Genomic DNA, 21,137 nt, shown 5'->3' with positions numbered 1-21,137 from the left:
ATTATGACCCAGATGATGGGCGGTTACCCACAGATCCAGATGAAGTCCAATGTGCACGACCCATGTGGCAGAAGTTTGTACAAAGTGCACCATCGTCATACGCCAATGCATTGGCAGTAATGGACTGGAAAGACGAGGAGGGACCAACAGTGGATGAATTGGCTCGCCGACTTCGGCCATATGAAGAAAGTCTCACTTCCTCCCTCGTCGCGGCTGTGGAGAAACTGCCAGACAGACTAGCCGAGAAATGGTCCCAAGAGTTCCAGCGATTTGAGGATAAGTTTGGCCTCCCACCTGTACGGACCAATATCTCAGCTATTAGGAGAAGGTATTCCTCTGGGCAAGAGAGAGGAGAGAGAAGGTATATACCATGGGGTACCCTGTGGTTTTACCTGCTTGACCACGGAGAGGATATGAGGAAGTGGGATGGAAAACCTACCTTAGTCCTAGATGCACGGGTATGTGAATTGCAAGGAAAAACAATCACAAATGAGGGTTCTTCCAGGAAAATTGCTGCTTCAGCCTCCAGTGAGCACTGCGTGCGGTGTGGCCGACAGAGTGGAAGGGCTGATCTTACTCCTGATCCTATGAGAAGGAATTCTAATCCATTTTTACAAAGAGTGACTGGAGAATCTTATGACCAGGACTAGAGAGGCCCTGCCTCCAGCCAGGCGGAGGAGAGGGACAACCAGGTTTACTGGACTGTGTGGATTCGATGGCCTGGCACATCAGACCCACAGGAGTATAAAGCCCTAGTAGACACCAGTGCACAGTGTACTCTAATGCCATCAAGCTATAAAGGGGTAGAACCTATTTGTATTTCTGGGGTGACAGGGGGATCTCAACAGCTAACTGTATTGGAGGCTGAAATAAGCCTAACTGGGAATGAGTGGCAGAAACACCCCATTGTGACTGGCCCAGAGGCCCCATGCATCCTTGGCATAGATTATCTCAGGAGAGGGTATTTCAAGGACCCAAAGGGGTACCGGTGGGCCTTTGGTATAGCTGCCTTGGAGACAGAGGGAATTGAACAGTTGTCCACCTTGCCCGGACTCTCCGAGGACCCTTTGGTTGTGGGGTTGCTGAGGGTCGAAGAACAACAGGTGCCAATCGCTACCACAGGGGTGCACCGGCAGCAATATCGCACCAACTGAGACTCCCTGATTCCCATCCATACGCTGATTCGTCGACTGGAGAGCCAAGGAGTGATCAGCAGGACTCGCTCACCCTTTAACAGCCCCATAGGGCCAGTGCGAAAGTCTAATGGAGAATGGAGACTAACAGTGGACTATCGTGGCCTGAATGAAGTCACGCCGCCGCTGAGTGCTGCTGTGCCAGACATGTTAGAACTTCAATATGAACTGGAGTCAAAGGCAGCCAAGTGGTACGCCACAAGTGATATCGCTAATGCATTTTTCTCAATCCCTTTGGCAGCAGAGTGCCGGCCACAGTTCGCTTTCACTTGGAGGGGCGTCCAGTGCACCTGGAATCGACTGCCCCAGGGGTGGAAACACAGCCCCACCATTTGCCATGGACTAATCCAGACTGCACTGGAACAGGGTGAAGCTCCAGAACACCTGCAATATATTGATGACATCATCGTATGGGGCAACAGAGCAGAAGAAGTTTTTGAGAAAGGGGAGAAAATAATCCAAATCCTTCTGAAAGCCGGTTTTGCCATAAAACAGAGTAAGGGGAAGGGACCCGCACAGGAGATTCAGTTTTTAGGAATAAAATGGCAAGACGGACGTCGTCACATCCCAATGGATGTGATCAACAAAATAGCAGCTATGTCTCCACCGACTAGTAAACAGGAAACACAAGCTTTCTTAGGCGTTGTAGGTTTTTGGAGAATGCATATTCCAAATTAGAGTCTGATTGTAAGCCCTCTCTATCAAGTGACCCGGAAGAAGAACGATTTTAAATGGGGCCCTGAGCAACAACAAGCCTTTGAACAGATTAAACAGGAGATAGTTCATGCAGTAGCCCTTGGGCCAGTCCGGGCAGGACCAGATGTTAAAAATGTGCTCTACGCCGCAGCCGGGGAGAATGGCCCTACCTGGAGTCTCTGGCAGAAAGCACCACCAGGGGAGACCCGAGGTCGACCTCTAGGGTTTTGGAGTCGGGGATATCGAGGATCTGAGGCCCGCTATACTCCAACTGAAAAGGAGATATTAGCAGCATATGAAGGAGTTCAAGCTGCTTCAGAAGTGGTTGGTACTGAAACACAGCTCCTATTAGCACCCCGACTGCCGGTGCTGGGCTGGATGTTCAAAGGGAAGGTCCCTTCTACACATCATGCAACTGATGCTATGTGGAGTAAGTGGGTTGCACTGATCACACAATGAAGTCGACTAGGAAACCCCAGTCACCCAGGAATTCTGGAAGTGATCACGGACTGGCCAGAAGGCAAAGATTTTGGAATATCACCAGAGGAGGAGGTAACGCGTGCTGAAGAGGCGCCATTGTATAATAAAGTGCCAGAAAATGAGAGGCAATATGCCCTGTTCACTGATGGGTCCTGTCGCATTGTAGGAAAGCATCGGAGGTGGAAGGCGGCTGTATGGAGTCCTATACGACAAGTTGCAGAAACTGCAGAAGGAGAGGGTGAATCGAGTCAGTTTGCAGAGGTGAAAGCCATCCAGCTGGCTTTAGACATTGCTGAATGAGAAAAATGGCCAATACTTTATCTCTATACTGACTCATGGATGGTGGCCAATGCTCTGTGGGGGTGGTTGCAGCAATGGAAGCAGAGTAACTGGCAGCACAGAGGTAAACCCATCTGGACTGCCGCATTGTGGCAAGATATTGCTGCCTGGCTAGAGAACCTGGTTGTGAAAGTATGTCATGTAGATGCCCACATACCTACGAGTCGGGCCACTGAAGAACATCAAAACAATCAACAGGTAGACAAGGCTGCTAGGATTGAAGTGGCTCAGGTAGATCTGGATTGGCAGCATAAAGGTGAATTATTTATGGCTTGGTGGGCTCAGGACACCTCAGGCCATCAGGGGAGAGATGCAACATATAGATTGGCTCGTGATCGAGGGGTGGACCTGACCATGGACACTATCGCACAGGTTATCCATGAATGTGAAACATGCACTGCAATTAAGCAAGCCAAGCAGTTAAAGCCTCTTTGGTATGGAGGACGATGGCTGAAATACAAATATGGAGAGGCCTGGCAGATTGACTATATCACACTCCCACAATCCCGTCAAGGGAAGCGCCATGTGCTTACAATGGTGGAAGCAACCACCGGATGGCGGGAAACATATCCCGTGCCCCATGCCACCGCCCGGAACACTATCCTGGGCCTCGAGAAGCAAATCTTATGGTGACATGGCACCCCAGAAAGAATTGAGTCAGACAATGGGACTCATTTCCGGAACAATCTCATAGACACCTGGGCCAAAGAGCACGGCATTGAGTGGGTGTATCACATCCCCTATCATGCACCAGCCTCTGGGAAAATCGAGCGATACAATGGATTGTTAAAGACTACATTGAGAGCAATGGGTGGTGGGACCTTCAAACATTGGGATACACATCTAGCAAAGGCCACCTGGTTAGTCAACACTAGAGGATCTGCCAATCGAGCTGGCCCTGCCCAATCAGAACTTTTACGTACTGTAGAAGGGGATAAAGTCCCTGTAGTGCACATAAAAAATATGCTAGGAAAAACAGTTTGGGTTACTCCTGCCTCAGGCAAAGGCAAACCCATTCGTGGGATTGCTTTTGCTCAAGGGCCTGGGTGCACTTGGTGGGTGATGCGGAAGGATGGGGAAGTCCGATGTGTACCTCAAGGGGATTTGATTTTAGGTGAGAACAGCCAATAGATTAAATTGTATGCTATTAATTGCTATATAATCTTGCCACTGTATGTCATCATTATTATAACTGTTATATGCTATATCAACAGTATTACAGTAAGAATTACTTAGATTAATGAAGAATGAACTTTGACAAAACTGAGCAAAGTGCAGTAGTGATGGAACCAGGACTGACTGCAGCATGCAACAATCCGACACCACACACCATCCTCCTGCTGCGCCCAATGTCACCTGCCTGCCACATCACACCGAAGCCCAATCCTGTTCTGCCGACTGAGCGGTCTTTGCATCATCCCTCCTGCCCGGACAGACTGTTACGACAGATGGAGCCCAAAGTCATGGACTGAATGAACTCAACAGACATTGGATAGAGATGGCCCATAGATCACGGGAATGATATCTATATGTATATATTAAAAGACAGGAAAAGTGGTGGTGATTAATTGGAAATGTATCAGAAAGTGTGGGATCTGTGCATAACGTAAATGGTATAGAATAAGGGGTGGATATTGTCATGGTTTCAGCTGGGACAGAGTTAACTCTCTTCTTAGTAGCTGGTACAGTGCTGGGTTTTGGATTTAGTGTGAGAATGATGTTGATAACACTCCGATGTTTTAGTTGTTGCTAAGTAGCGCTTATCTTAAGCCAAGGACTTTTCAGTTTCCCATGCTCTGCCAGCAAGCAGGTGTGCAAGAAGCTGGGAGGGAGCAGAGCCAGGGCAGCTGACCTGAACTAGCCAAAGGGGTATTCCATATCATGGAACATCATGCCCAGTATATAAACAGGGGGGAGCTGGCCGGGAGGCGCGGATCGCGGCTCGGGAACTAACTGGGCATTGGTCAGCGGGTGGTGAGCAATTGCATTGTGCATCACTGTTTTTTTTCCTTCCCCCCCCCCTTCCTTTTTCTGTTGTATTTCTTTTCATTACTATTATATTTCATTATTAACATTGTTAGTATTATATTTTACTTTAGTAAACCCACGAGTTTTACTTTTTTTCCTTTCCTTTCCTCCTCCTCACCCCACTGAGACAGCTGCGTGGTGCTTAGTTGCTGACTGGGGTTAAACCATGACATGGATTTTCCAGTACTTCTCTGCTCAGACAAAAAGTATAGAACAGATTTAGGAGGAAATTATTTCAGATCCCTTTTTTAAGCAGTTGGCAACTCATCAGTGTTTTTCCAGCTGATCTATTTGTCACATTATTTGTTGGCTTGGTCTAGGATGTTTTTCTTTAAAATTTCTCAACACTTTTGCTCCTCCTGTAATTTCCCCAGTGGTAGACCTGTCGTGATGACTGAGTTAGACTATTGTTCTGACGACTACTACTATAAAAATCAGAAGAAAGGTTGGAGCCAGGCATGCTACCTGGATAAACCATTTAGAAGATATTTGGTTGGAGCTATATTTCTCCTATATTAAGACACAATGCCCAAACGTATCCATCCAGTTACTCTAGTAATAGCTGAAAATGGATCTCTAAAGTCACTATGTAAGTTGTAGTAACTTCTACTACTCCCAAATCAGTATGCTCTTGGGCAGAAAATATAGAGATGAAAAGCTCTGTCTCCCATTACTGGCCCCTTGAGCCATCCAATATCCCAGAAAGTTTGTTTTAAAGAAAAAAACTTAATCATATTTATTTCAAACACAGCAAAATGTTTCTGATATCTGAAAGACAAAGATAATGTGGCTGTTAGGGTTAGTCTTACTATATCCCAAAATGTCAACACACTTGCCAAAAATGAATTTTATCAGCTCAGTACAGCCAAGGGATTTAGTTTATCTAACTGTCCTACAAGGAATAAATAGTTTACCACTGTTTTTGAAGACTGCGGTAAATCTAACATTCTATTGACATATGCTATAGATTTAATTTAATGCTGTGGTTCAGATGTCTCTTCTGATAAATTTTAATAAAATCTATGCTAAGAAGAATGGAGCTGTTTCAGTATTTATGGGGTTTAAAATGCAGAGTTCGCAAAGGAAACATGTTAATTGAAACAATGTTTGTGTACATTCTTGCAATGATTTGGAGAACGTTGCTAAAGTTTGTTGGTCAGTTGGTTCTAAATATTAGAAGTTTAGTATTTTTCAGGTTTATTGGTCTGTTTCTATAGTGAGAAAAACCTCTAATGAAGTGATTAAATAGCTCAATTCTTATTTTTTAGGCATATTGGAGATAACATCTGTAGAAATCGGAGTTGTGGCAGTTAAGTCTATTAAGAGCAACTATTATTTAGCCATGAACAAGAAAGGAAAAGTCTACGGCTCTGTAAGTATTTTTATATCTTCCAAATGGATTGCAGTAGTCAGCACAGTTCCCTCTCTTACCTACTGAAAACCCCACTTGACTGTGTATTACTACTAATTAGAGCTGAAATGAGCTGTTCATCAAAATTTCATCCTGTGGTAAACCAGCAGCCCCCCTCTCCACAAGCTCCCTGGTGTTTGTTAGGCTCATATCATACCAAAGCAGCTGCTGGGGGATTTATCATGCTTGCTGCTTCAGTCAGGTTTCTTATTAAGTAGTGGCCGATGGAGAGGGTCCTACAAAATGTAATCTTTAAGGCTATTTTTCCCTGTTTTTTCTGCAGTACAGCCACATTTATCAGTAATTCCAGGGGGATAAAGTGTACCTAAAATCTTGTAAACTTCAGCTGATGGAGGAGACACACCAAATTATCAAACTACAACTGCCAAGAAGATGATTTCTAGAGTAGCCAGCTTTAAATTTTATTAATTAATACACAAGATTATGGGCAGTACAGAGAGACAGAGACTTATATATCAGCAGACAGATAAGCTTTGACTGAGCAGAATTTGGATATCATTTGAAAATTGTCCATATATACTCTATTTGTATTTGTGTAAGTTTGGGGTTACTGATACTTTCAGTAAAAACAAACACACACACACACACACTCCAAACAAAACCCAGTAACTATCCAAATATTGTTCTGGTATTACATCTGGTTTGGTTTGTAATTTTGCAGCTTTTTGCCAGTTCCAGTAAGTTTGAGCCCACATAAATGTAAACTTATTCAAGTCATCTGCAAAGGTTATGAGCCAGTCTTCAGATTGCTCAGTATTCAGAACATCCATAGGCTTTAAAGAGAGCACTTCACAGATAGATATTGGGGCTGGGTTTATCCTCAGGCAATGTAGCTAAGCCTACCTCTACTGAAAATGATGAAGTAATGCCAGTCTGAGACTACCAGCAGAATCAACTGGGACTCGAGGGGGTTAAAGTCATTTGGCCCTCTTATTTTAAGGAAGCATTTCTACGGGGTGGGTTTAGTTCATACAAACTATATAAACTGTCCTCCCTCATCTGCACTGTGGCTAGTCACTCCTGGTTCATAAGGTTACTTCTGACCTTCTAAACTCCTGGGCAGTGTCAAAGAATCACATTAAGGAAAGACCAGAACAGAGAAATGTTTCTTAAGCTCCCGTAAATGTGAATTTTAATTTCTAAAATTACACTGGTCAGAAATACAGGATGATCAGTGCTCAGTCCTGCACCATTGAGAGGTATAAGGGTATACTGAGTTGCTGATAAAGTTACCATTTGTCAGTTAAGCTCCATTCATTGATTGTGGGTATGCTTCTGGACATATGTGAAGGTGTTAAGCATAAATCATCATAGTCAATTCACATGTCTCAGTGAACAGTGTTTAACTTAGTTTTTTGTGATGATCCATCTCAAAGCCTGAGATAAGTTTTCCTACCAAAGTTGTTAGCCACAGCTGGTGTGGTGAGAGTTCATTCCAACTCTATACACACACAAAAGAAGGCAAAGCAGCTTTCATGTACCGTAAGTGGAAACTGCTGCCATAAGATTCAGTAATTCACAGTGTATTAGAAATAGTGTTGACAGGAGGATACGAATGTGGAAAGCCTTTTTTTTTTTTTTAATTCCAGCTGAGATAATTTTTCAATATTCACATCAAAATCACAACATAATTACTTATCAAAACCTATTCCATAATACTTCAGAGATTTCAAGAATGCTTCTGTTGTTATTTTTCCCATCCTCCCAAGACTTGCAGTTAGATTCATATTACTACAGTGTGGCAGCTTGCAGATGGATATGAAAAACAAAACCAATAAAATTGTAAAAACACTCTTAAGCATGTGCACAATAGACATTGGTGCAGGGTTATACTGAAATTTGTTTGAAGTGAGCGAAGCAGTCCTGGGCTAACACTCAGACCCCTGCCAATAAGACTTCTTAACCACATCACATCATCTGTTGTCTCTGTGTTATCAAAGAATAGAGATAAAAGTTTGTATTCAAGTACAATTCTGCGTTTGGGAAAACAAGTCAAGTAACCAGGACAGACTGTTTCTATGTTTATCAAATAGGTTGCCATTTGACTGACTTTGGTTAGAACGAGAGAGCAAAGGAAGACTCACTATTTGGTTACTTTAACAAAATAAGGTGCTGGCAGATAGGAGAAATTACTGCAATTTAGAACTGTGATTGATGGTCACTTGCCTTCTTAATACCTTGAAGCAGGAGGTGGCATATTATAGCAAGTAAAAGTTAAATGATCTGTATGTAGCTTTGTGAATACAGGCAGTATCAAGGGTCATTTTGCAGAGAGTCTTCGCTTGATAGTGTCTTCCCCAACAGTCATTGTTCAACTAACTACTAATCCCAAAATTGAAGTGCATTTTGGGAGCCAAATTGAGTTTGAATATGCGCAATTCTGTTAGGAAAACATAAGCATGTGTTCTGTAGTTTTAGCAGCAACTAAGTAAAACATTAATTATAGACCTGAAAGTTCTTACTGTATCAAAGTACTGAACATTAATTAGTTCAAAAATTCTAATTTAAATTAATAAGAATATTTTTAAAAATATATTTTCCATTCCTATGTCCATTTTATTAACATGGATACTTTATATCTTTATTAGCTGAATATCTAAGGATTTTGATCATAATAAAAGATAAAACATCCCTGAAATTATCTGTACCATGAAAATTCTTTTATTATTCAGACATATTTCTCATCTTGTTCATAGACATGTTAAAAATACCACATGTAGTTAGCATATCATACTCAGATTCTGACATGCTTCTGCCTGAGCTGCGAAATAACATCTTGTTTTCTGAAAAGCAGAAACAACAAAATGCTAATTTTTGGCTGTTATTTAAGTATGTTGTAAATGTCCTACTTTCAAAAGCTTTCTAAATGGAATATAAGTAACTTGATCAAACTGTTTTTTTATATTAGGAATTACTTGTTTGTGAAAACAAAGCATTCTTGGCTTCATTATAGAGAAGATGATCTGCATAAAAGTGCATTTAACATTACAGAAAAAAATAGTCTTCCCCTACATGCTTCCACATGCTTGTATTTTTTATCCTTTCTAACAAACTGACAACAGTTTCTCCTTTTAAAATAGAAAACCTTCATCCCTGGTACCCTACATGAAATTGCTTTCAAGTTTACTTAGTCAATAAGATACAGGATCATATGAGATTCTTTTTTAGGCTAAGCCCCTCTTCAGATCAGCAAAGTAAACAGGCCTCGCATCCATTGTAACAGCAGCATAACAGTGATTTGCACCCATCCAAAAAAGCCCTTTTTCATGGCCAGTGTGGTGTAAAGGATCTTACTTTAAATAAGAAGTAGGCCTATGCCACGCATATTTGTTTAACATATGGTATCAATAATCTGGTTCAAGATATTTAAGGGTTATATTTGTTAGAACTGAAATATGATGAATGATTCCAAGATTGCTACCTCATACTTTGAGTTTATGACCAAGAACTTGATTTAATATTGTTGCCATATTCCAACACAGGGAAGTTTCATTTTGGCTGTGAGTGAATTATATCATTATGCACTGAATAATTGATTATGTCTTTTGTTGGTTTCACTTTTTGCAGTCTAACTGATGTTGCTTTAAATGCTATGGACACAGTGAAACTTTTCTTTAAAATACACTGTAGAATCCTAAAAGAGCATCACATACAGAACACTCAAATCTTCCAAAACATTTTTAGAAATTATTTACCTTCAGTATGCTGCAACTCTGAAAGATTATGTTTATTCTGAATTTGTGCATTTATTTTCTTCTTTTAACAGAAGGAGTTTAACAGTGATTGCAAATTGAAGGAAAGAATAGAAGAAAATGGATATAACACATATGCATCCCTAAATTGGAAGCACAATGGAAGGCAAATGTTCGTGGCCCTGAATGGAAGGGGAGCCACAAAGAGAGGACAGAAAACAAGAAGGAAAAACACTTCAGCTCACTTTCTTCCAATGGTAGTAATGCCATAGATGAAGGAACTATTTTATCAATGCAGTTGAACCAAAGGCTCTTATGTCAAGAATATTTGGTAATCCTCTTGAAGAGTAAATGCAAGGAAATAGTGCAGACATCTGCTTGTTTGTAAAGAGAGCAGGGGAAGCCTTTGAAGGTTTTGTACTCATTGCTGGCACATGAAATACTGTTATTTAGTTCAGTATCATATCTTATAATCAAGATACAAGCTGGATCAAATGGGATGGAAGTTATTGCCAGTGTGAACAATTTTTTTTAATCTCTGCAACAGAACTTAAGGGACTTGAGACAATCTGTTGAATGATCTTCGTGGGGAAAGTTATTTATAGAATACTAACTCATATCAAAGACCTTAATTGCTCATTCAAGCCTAATGATCCAATGAACAGTTAGACATGCTAGCATTTACTGGAAGCACTTGGATCACATGCACAAATAATGACATTTCTGGAGAAGCCTTGTGGAAGAATGGATAGGATAAGGAATATAAGCAAAGTAGTGTAAAACTGTTCTAACAAAATTAATAGTATGGTTTGCTTGTATGTTCTAACTTCATTCCTTTTTATTTCTAAGTTATTTATTTAATAGGATGTTAAATATCTTTTTGATTTGAAATGTTTTCCTCATTTGCTTCTTTGTTATTTTCCCTTTTTCTCAGTACTTCACACAGAGGTTGATAGGTTAAAATGTCAAAACCTCATACGTACTCTGAGAACAGGTATTAGACAAGGCTTTAAAGGCAGAATTTAATGTGTATAATCCATTTTTTTCCTAACTGTCTTGCACTTAAGCAAAAAGACCAAACAAGCAGTACCCACTATGGTATTGGGTGTCTTTATGTTGGAGAGGGGTTTTTTTGTTTGTTTGTTTTTGTTTGTGGGTTGTTTTTTTTTTTTTTTTTTACTTATCAGCACTCAAGAACAAACTTCAAGAAATACTTTGTTCAAGGGGTCTTTCTGCTATTTTGAAATTGAGAGAAGGGGCCACATCTGTACTTGGGTGTCAATGCATCTGTGTGTATATTCATCTGACTTTGATTTCAATTTGGAACTAAGATCTAATGCATTGCAATCAGTGTGATATTCTGCAGCAAGCATTGAGCTGGAACCTAGATGTGGACAGCCACTGAGATTGCAAACATTAAAATTAAATAGCGTGTAATTCCCAAGTGTAAAATTTGGCCTCTAAAAGGTAAGTAAGAAGGCAACACAGTTCTGCACTCCTTATTCAGTTAATACGCCCATTCAGCACATTTGCCCTTGTTACCAGCTTGTAGAATCACAGGCATATAGTGGGAGCAATACCTAAGTAAGGACTGAGGGATAGGAGATCCAAAATCACGCTTGTGCATTTATCTGAGATTATTACTTACATGTATATTATATATGAGAGCTAACCAAAAAGCCATGCTGGTATCCAGCTTTAGCATGCCTTTCATATCCATCATAGTAACTGAAGGCTCAAAATACATAATATCCAGCACATTTTTATGAAGTGTTACTAGTCCCATGGCTTAACTTGAGCAACTGCAGTATAACAAAGTTAAGCATAAGATGAAGTCTGTTCAATTAAAGGTACATAAGGTTTGTTTTATGCTTTGCTTTACTCTAAAATTAGAGAGCTCTGGATAGCTCACCAATGTAACCATATTGAAATTCATTTTGTTAGAGCAGATAAATAGAAAACAGTACATCAAACAATTTGTACCACTGTCTTCACATTGTATTCCACTAAATAAATAAATAAGCCTTTGCAGTGTCTGTAGTAAGAAACAAAAGTAGTATAATATTATTTTGTTCTAAATACTTTAAGTATGAGATTATATTGATGCTGCAGTTTTATCTTCAATATTTCTTGTGAAAAACATTCTATTTTTATTGTTTGGAAACTGTATTTTGGTACAAAGGAGAGCCTTGCTTAATGTGTCTTTTTGAGAATGTTTAACCTCTATAAAGGCAGGTGGTGGTGGAATCTTCTATAACTTATTTAAGTCAATGTTTAACCAGCACTTCAATCTTAATGTTATTTAAATATTAGCTGGGTTTTTTTTAAAAAAAAAAGGCAAAAAAATAATAGCTTTCCCATAAAATACAAAATGGTCAGATTGTATTTCCTGTCCTTAAATAAAGTCAACTGTTTTAAAACCAGGAAGTCATTTGAGAGACAACATTTTAGCCAATAGCTAACATTATATTTCATGGTACTTTATCTCCAGCTTTCTTCTTCACAAATGAGATTTTTCTAGAAAGGGAAATAAGAATTTCAGATTTTAAATGTAATTGGAGGTCACAACAAAACTTAACTACCATGATAAAAGCGAGTTTCTGTTGTTTAAAATTTGTAATCGATAATTAAAACTGACAAGACATAATGGACCACCCGCAGTGAACATTCAATGTGAGATTGGACAAATGCAGTATTGGATGACCACTTAAAGAACATTTAGGGTACAAATGAAGTTCTCTTTTGACAGAATTACCTAGATGAGTTGGTCAGGGGAAAAATCATGCATAAACATTATCATAGTACTCAAAACACCATGCTGCTCAGAGGCCAAAACCAGGAAATATAACTTTTCCAAAGTGAGTCAGAAGCCATTTGTGACATAAATAGCAGTGAAACAAAAAAGTCCTTGAAGGAATCAATGATTCCTGCATGACTGGCATACTGTAATACCCACTGTGGTGGGAGCAAACTGCAGACACTGTCTAGAGTATCACAGATCCTCAACCATAAGCTCTGTTTTCTGTCACCCTCAGCATAACAGACTCCTGAGCAAAAGGAAAACAGGGGGAGGGATTTAAAAAAGAAAAGGGAAACAAAAATCACTGAGCAACAATGTATAGTATGTTATATTTAAATAAAAATAATAAAATGTGGGGAATAGAGAATGAGAGTATTGTCCCTTGTTTTATTAACCTGAAATGGTATTGCACAATAAAAATAAAAAGGGAAAAGATCTGTTGTACTACAGGATGTGGTTTGGTGCTGTATAGCCCCAAAACAAAACAAAAACAAATAAACAAACAAACAAAAAAAAAAATCACTTGAACATTTGTAAGTTTCTTTAATTTTTTGCATGTGTGAGTCAGCTATCTCCACACTAATAACAACCAAATGCTTTAGATTCTTCCCGTAAGTATTCAAATCTACCTAGTTTATGCAGTGGAAAAAGCAATGAATTTAAAGCAAGCACATTCGATGAAAGAATGAAGGGGTTTAGGAAAAAGAACATGTATTCACATTTTTAAAGTAAACTTTAGATATGGAAAACTAGTTAAATTTTATATAAGATTTCATTCAAGACATTTCAGGTTATAAAGTTCACTAAAGGTTAGTAAGCTTTAGTAATACAATAATACCAGTGTATGAGCACAAATTTGTAATTCATGCCCCTGCTGAAACTGATTGTCTCTGTTCACACAATCAGTCGTAACTGCTTCAAGGAGTGATCTTGAAACTAATGCAGGAAGACAGCTCCTCTTTTGAAGTATCAAGTATCATTATTTACTCTCCTAAGTTAGATTGTGGGGCAGAATTTATCCTCCTAATTTCCTATTAAATTGGAGAAAGAAAAGTACAACACATAACATAAACACGTTTTCTGCTGCAGATAGTCAATGTGATGAGAAAAAGCTCATTGAAACAATTTCAGTGCAACTGCAAATAACAAACACATGCAAAAAAGTTATATTTCCCATCGCATTATGGGCAAGAAATGGAATATGAAAAATTAATTGGTTTTGGACCGATCAGATTATGATTTATAGTTATGCTTACCCACTCAAAATATTTGAACCTCACGTTTAACTATATGGGAGCTTTCTTGGACTAAATTTTGGGACTGCCATTTTCTAATGAAGCACAGTGAATCTCAGATACCTGACTGATGTCTTTTCACTCGCTAATCCCAGAAAAAAAAAAAAATACGTAGTATGTACTTTGCCCACCCCAACAATGTAAAGAAAATATGCTACTGTGAAAGGCAAAACAGAGAAACCATGATTAAGCCTCAAGTAACTGATTAGGGAGCACTGATCTCTAAAGTTACCACAGTATAAATGAGGAGAATTTGCACTCCTGAAATTCCTCACTGGGACCTTTAATGAAATTGTATACAGTGGCATCACTAATGCAAAATACTAACTCATGCAATTGAATAAATGGATACGCTGGTGGTGACATCAGAAATACATGTCCTATCAGACCATTGTCCAAATACAAGGCTATGAGAAATGCAATACCTGAAAAAAAGCACAGGAAGTACCCATCTGTATAGTTCTGTGCAAAATACTTAGGGCGCTGATAGTATATAGATAATATACTACAGTGGAAAAAACAGAGTCTATATTTACATCAAAGCTCAGACTCCATTTATCTTGAGATAATGTAGTAAATGAAGAAATTACAGGTTCTTTATTACTGCTGAAATGTAAAGTGTGTGTATCTTTGGTGTAGCCATTCATCCAAGCTCCAGGTGTACTATTTCACCATCCAAATTATTTTGTGGCTTGGTTTAAATGATGTTATCTGTTTTTGTTTGGGGTTTTTCTGGTTTTTTTGTTTGGGTTTTTTTTTTTTTTTTTATGATGAAACTTTTACTAATTGCTCAATGAACTTTTAACCCTTTCATCTGCTAACCATCTTCACAGAAGTCTGGGAAAAGGCCAAACACTGGTCTACACCTGAATCTGTACTTTTCATCTAGCTATAAATAGCTGAAAAACAGATTATATTTAATCTTGTACATGCAGGAACTTGTCTTATTCAGTGAGGTGTGTCTGAGTGGGATGAAATATGGCAGTCGCAAAACATTCTCCCCAATTCATTTATCCATTACTTTCATGATACCCAGTTAATTTGCATACTCTCTTGCATTAGAGATGTTCTTGAAGTCTCACGGTGTCCCCACGTTTCCAAAATGTATGTCACAAAATTGTATGAGCACTTTAGCTTTCTCTTTTCTTTTTAAGAAATTGAGACAGCACCCAGAAAAGGAACTGCCTTATCAGGAGCCTATACATACAATTTAACATACTTTCCAAATTGTACTGGAATAATCCATTCAGGACAATCAAAATGTTTTGAGCGTGGTCTTCTAGTATCCATATCAGTATGCTTCAGATACAATTGATTACTTGAAAAAATGATTTTATTTTTACTCAATTATAGAAAGACTTGTCCAGGAACAGTAGAATCTTGGAAAAAAAAAATAATCAATAAGCACTTTCTAGATGTTGGGGCCAATAGGCTGGGACCTTTCAGTCAATATTTCTATCAAATCACAACAAAAAATGAGGGTATTAGGTGTAAATAAAAATCACAGCATAAGTATTCACATGAGGCATTTTAAATTTTGCACTAAAAATGTGAAAATGTAGTTTCTTTTTTCCCCAGCTCAAAAAAAACCCACACTCTTCATTTAATCTTTTTGAAAAAATATAGTTTTCAGTTTACTCTTACACTAGTATATGCAGCATATTTCTTGTCCAGTTATGGTAATTTCCTATGATTTCTTCCTTCTTTTGCATGTAATGATACCCCCAAACAACAAGATTCATAAATGGTTCACTGAAGGAGCCTGCATGACTGATGTCTGCAGTATGCTGTCATTAATGCCACAAACATAAGACTCATTTCTGGTTCCATGTAGAACACGACACAGAGATCCAGTGATGCTGTAGTGTTTTGATAACCCTTGGTTCCTCTGAAACTACCCATATACTTAATAGTAAACATGCAAATTAGGTTCAAAAGTTAAATATGAATTGAGAGGATAACTTGGCTTTTATAACAACCACCATGCACAAGATACGTGACAAATGAAAATTTATTTTGCTCCTTCTTTCCCTTTCCATGGTTCACTCAAGGAAAGGGGAACAGAAGAAAAGGATAAGATATCATTATTGTTATTTACAGTCTTCAGTGCTTTTCTTAACCAGTAGCTAAATATGACCTATGCTAGTCTTTGACTGGATCTTATTTCAGTGATGCAATAGAACGGAGATATCAGCAATCTTGTAAGAGAAGGGTTAGCCTCTCTCTTCCTTATGGTCAGCCAATTTGACTTACTGAGTGCTACTGATGTAGCATACAGTTTATGATCAATTAAATATGGATTAAGCTAAAAGATTCAAGCTTTAGAAGAGATATGGCTCTGCTTATCCTATTAAATGAGTACTCTATCCTTTACCTGACAGAGACAGATAAGATTTAATTCATTCATTCATTCAACCGATTGCTTACTAAATGCTCTGAGGTGAATGATATAGTGTGAGAGAAAAGTCTTGCTGATAGCTGTAATTATTACATTTCTATGGTAATTGGGAGGTGCAGCAGGAAGGTGCAGTGTCAGAACAGTTAAAGTACTTCAATACAAAATCCTGCAGCAAGGTTCAGCCTATATTCATACTGAAAGCCACCATCAAGTTGCAAATGAATGCCTGGGCCTCTGGACTGAGGAAGTCAACTATCCAGAATCAATGGTAGGCCCTTTGATCCCCTGACTGCTCTAGTGTCTTAACCATTCTCCACATTAAAGTCACAACAAACTTGACTCTGATTACATGTACAGATGTAGAATGGGAGGCAAATTCTATTCAGAGTCAGAAAGTGACAGCAATCGAGTTTAAGTCACCTGTGGCACTAATGTGTTTCTTCCCTTTCACTCTTGTAACATTTTCCCCGGACTTCTTGTCTGAGTCCTGACACAAATACATTTTTTCCTCATTGCACTTGAAATGCAATACAGCATGAGGTTCTAACACCAAGTCCTATGTATACCAAGTACTAAGGATTAAAATTCACTTGGGGGGGGAAATCAAGTGAAAAATATCAGGTAGAACCCTGCAAGCACAACCATTGCTGCAAACTGCCTGTGACACATGGGACCGGATGTAAGAGCAGACTACTCCTCAGCACTTACATGACAGGTATTCTGCTTGGGGTTAATCCTTACATATATCAGATTTTCCCCATACTTGCCATATATTTTGCCAAAAAGGACTTCAGTGAGCTTCGGACAGTTGTCTCAGCTTGTCCACTAAGGACTATTAATACAATACACCAGGTTTTGGCCCAGGAAGTACTTTAGTGTGGTGGGTTGACCCTGGCTAGATGCCAGGTGCCCACCAAAGCCGCTCTATCACTCCCCCTCCTCAGCTGGACAGGGGAGAGAAAATATAACAAAAGCCTTGTGGGTCAAGATAAGGACAGGGAGAGATCACTCACCAATTACCGTCACAGGCAAAACAGACTCAACTTGGGGAAATTAGTTTAATTTATTACCAATCAAATCAGAGTAGGATAATGAGAAATAAAACCAAATCTTAAAAACACCTTCCCCCCACCCCTCCCTTCTTCCCAGGCTTAACTTTACTCCCAAATTTTCTACCTCCTCCCCCCGAGTGGCACAGGGGGATGGGGGTTTTCGGTCAGTTCATCACACCTTGTTTCTGCCACTCCTTCCTCCTCAGGGGGAGGACTCCTCACACTCTTCCCCTGCTCCAGCATGGGGTCCCTCCTACAGGAGACAGTCCTCCATGAACTTCTCCAATGCGAGTCCTTCACACAGGCTACAGTTCTTCACAAACTGCTCCAGCATGGGTTCCTTCCACAGGGTGCAGTCCTTCAGGAACAGACTGCTCCAGCGTGGGTCCCCCATGGGGTCACAAGTCCTGCCAGAAAACCTGCTCCAGCATGGGTTCCTCTCTCCACAGGGCCACGGGTCCTGCCAGGAGCCTGCTCCAGCGTGGGCTTCCCACAGGGTCACAGCCTCCTTTGGGTGCATCCGCCTGCTCCGGCGTGGGGTCCTCCACAGGCTGCAGGTGGATATCTGCTCCACCGTGGACCTCCATGGGCTGCAGGGGGACAGCCTGCCTCACCATGGTCTTCACCACAGGCTGCAGGGGAATCTCTCTGCTCCGGTGCCTGGAGCACCTCCTCCCCCTCCTTCTTCCCTGACCTTGGTGTCTGCAGAGTTGTTCCTCTCACATCTTCTCACTCCGCTCTCTCTGGCTGCAACTGCCACTCCCCTGTAACTTCTTTTCCCTTTCTTAAATATGTTATCACAGAGGCGCTACCACTGTTGCTGATGGGCTCGGCCCTGGCCAGCAGTGGGTCCATCTTGGAGCCGGCTGGCATTGACTTTATCAGACATGGGGGAAGCTTCTGGCATCTTCTCACAGAAGCCACCCCTATAGCCCCCCTAGCTACCAAAACCTTGCCACGCAAACCCAATATGTTTAGCTTCTCAGTGCTGGACTTTGGAAGTATACTTTAAGGAAATACTATAAAATTACTCCATTCTTTTGCTCATCCCTCTTGCCACACTTTTATGCTCACTGTTGGAAACGGAACATTTTAGAGGATAGTTTTTATTCTGGCACAATAAAGCTCTTCTCATACTTGATTTAGCATGTCAGTAATTCCATTTTGGCTTGCAGACTTCCAAAAAAATGCCCACTGTCTTGGTTTTGGCTGGGACAGAGTTAACTCTCTTCTTAGTAGCTGGTACAGTGCTGGGTTTTGGATTTAGTGTGAGAATACTGTTGATAACACCCTGATGTTTTAGTTGTTGCTAAGTAGCGCTTATCTTAAGCCAAGGACTTTTCAGTTTCCCATGCTCTGCCAGCAAGCAGGTGTGCAAGAAGCTGGGAGGGAGCAGAGCTGGGGCAGCTGACCCAAACTAGCCAAAGGGATATTCCATACCATGGAACATCATGCCCAGTATATAAACAGGGGGGAGTTGGCTGGGAGGAGCAGATCACTGCTCTGGCATCTGTCAGCAGGTGGTGAGCAATTACATTATGCATCACTTGTCTTTTCTTGGGTGTTATTTCTCTTTTTTTTTGTTATATTCCTTTTCCTTACAATTATTATTATATTGTTATTATTAGTTAGTATTATATTTTACTTCAGTTATTAAACTGTTCTTATCTCAACCCATGAGTTTTACCTTTTTTCCGATCCTCCTCCCCATCCCACTGGGAGGGGGGAGGGGAAGTGGCTGCGTGGTGCTTAGTTGCTGGCTGGGGTTAAACCACGACACCCACCTAGCCACCGTTCTTATGCAGATCAACACATAATCAGTACTGCAGTAGCTGGGCATGCCCAGCTCCATTCAGACTGACTGCATATATGTAAGTCAGTTGTGAAACATAGACATGGTACATACAACATACCCCAGAAAGCCAGACCTTCAGCTTCCACTCTACATGTAATATCTGTGTCCAAGAAAAAAATCAAGATACTATGATGCTATGTTAGAAATACTTAAACATTTCTGCCCAAAATGTTTATATTAAACTACTAAATCGAACTGCAATGAAAGAGGTATCCAGTAACAAATTCTGCAAAATAATCCTGGATTGATAATCCTAGATAATCCTCTTCTCAAAAGCCACAATGCTTGTGATCATCATATGACAGCATTTCCATACCACCCTGTGCATCTGTCCTCATCTGACTTTCAGGTAGAACACCTACTACTGAGGAAGCTGTTCTATTTCCAGAACCATCAGATTAGTTCTTCAGATATGTTGAGACTATTCAAAACTGTTAGTGTTGATTTTGATACCTGTCCAGTTGGGCTATTCTGTTACGTTGAGGAATGCTCAATGCTTGAGAGGAGCCATGGTGACTATCCTGAAATATACATCTATGTAAAAGGATTCTGCAAATAGGAAAGGCTCCCTATTTTCACCACAGATAGTTTAAGAACAAATTATCAAACTGAAGTAATGGAAACCTAAGTTTAAATATCTGGAAAAACCTTCTTAACACTAAGGGCTCTGAAGTAAATTGATTAGGAAGATCTTCCTTTCAGAGTTTTACGCATGTAATAGCCATCAATAATGGTTTAGGTTGTTGATTCTGCCACAGACAGGAGGATGGACTACGTCTCTTCCAAGGTCCCTTATAGAAATATTTTCTACGATTCTATGAACCATCAACTGAATCTATATAAAACACTAGGCAGTCAGCTGCAGTCGTAACTTTCAATTATTACCAACAGGCTCAAGCTCAAGCCAGTAACATGTAAAGACCCTATAAAAAAACCCCAGGGGCATTCAGTCCCATCTATTCCCCCCCCCCATTACTTTACATGAGTGTGTTGCAGTGCTGAACAGAAAGGAAACATAAGTAGCTAAAATCTTTCTAACTAAAAGAAATCAGAGTGACTAAAAGCAGCCCAAGCGTAAGTTTTTTCAGCAGAGCACAAACTCGTCCAGGAAATGTCAGCAAAATGATATTTGGTCCCTTTTTGCTAACCATTATAGAGAGATGCAATCTGGGTCTGACTCAAGCTTCCATTGCACACTGATTGCAGGAAGTGAGACTGACCCAGACAGTTAAGATATGCAAAGGTCAGTATCCACCTCCTTTTGACATTTAGTAACTTGTTGTTAAAGCAACAGATAATTTTCATAGATAATGGCTATATTTTTCAGTGGTCCTTGAAAGAATAATGCCACAGTGAATAAACCTCTCCATTAACCCACTCCTCCTCAAAATGTGCTATGTTCCAATATCAGTTGACTTGTGGATACTGTCCAAGAACCTTTACTTATCTCAGCTATTACTAACAGCACTATAAATTAACCAGCAAATAAAGTTGTTCTATTTAATACAAGTCTTTGATCTGTTGGCAGCTTAATAATTTGTAATGATCATTTCATGTTTATTTTCTTTTGTTCATTTTCAAAATAAGCATGGCAGTTGATCAAATGACAGACTGACCCTGCATTATATAGAGCCCTCTATTTATACTGGGGACAGCTCAGCCGCTCACAGTTTCTTCTTCTCACACTCTGGTTTCACCATTTTATACAAGCCCTGAAAAGAAGGACTGTTCTAGGGAAGAGCGAAAATATACAATGTTCATGACTATTCTGTTACTGCTTAGACTCCACAAGTGTGGCAAGGATTCAGCATAATTAAAATACATGGAGAAGAAGGTAAAATTATTCTTCCAGTTAATTGTAGCTTTAACAAGATATG

At 39.9% G+C, this 21,137-nt stretch overlaps 1 protein-coding gene across 1 annotated transcript in view; it reads left to right on the top strand.

Annotated features, from left to right (window-relative positions):
* LOC127028863 (fibroblast growth factor 10-like) overlaps positions 1 to 10,159 on the top strand; it is a 73,391-nt gene extending 63,232 nt beyond the window's left edge. Inside the window, exons 2-3 of the mRNA XM_050914522.1 lie at positions 6,005 to 6,108; positions 9,935 to 10,159. Of these exons, the coding sequence (XP_050770479.1) occupies positions 6,005 to 6,108; positions 9,935 to 10,132 (302 nt within the window). The 3' untranslated portion in view covers positions 10,133 to 10,159. The remainder of the gene's footprint in view (positions 1 to 6,004; positions 6,109 to 9,934) is intronic.
* The last annotated feature ends 10,978 nt before the right edge of the window (positions 10,160 to 21,137 follow it).

This window comes from Gymnogyps californianus, unplaced genomic scaffold, assembly GCF_018139145.2.
Source record: "Gymnogyps californianus isolate 813 unplaced genomic scaffold, ASM1813914v2 HiC_scaffold_45, whole genome shotgun sequence".
Lineage (NCBI taxonomy): Eukaryota > Metazoa > Chordata > Aves > Accipitriformes > Cathartidae > Gymnogyps > Gymnogyps californianus.
This window is presented reverse-complemented; position numbering and strand designations above follow the sequence as displayed.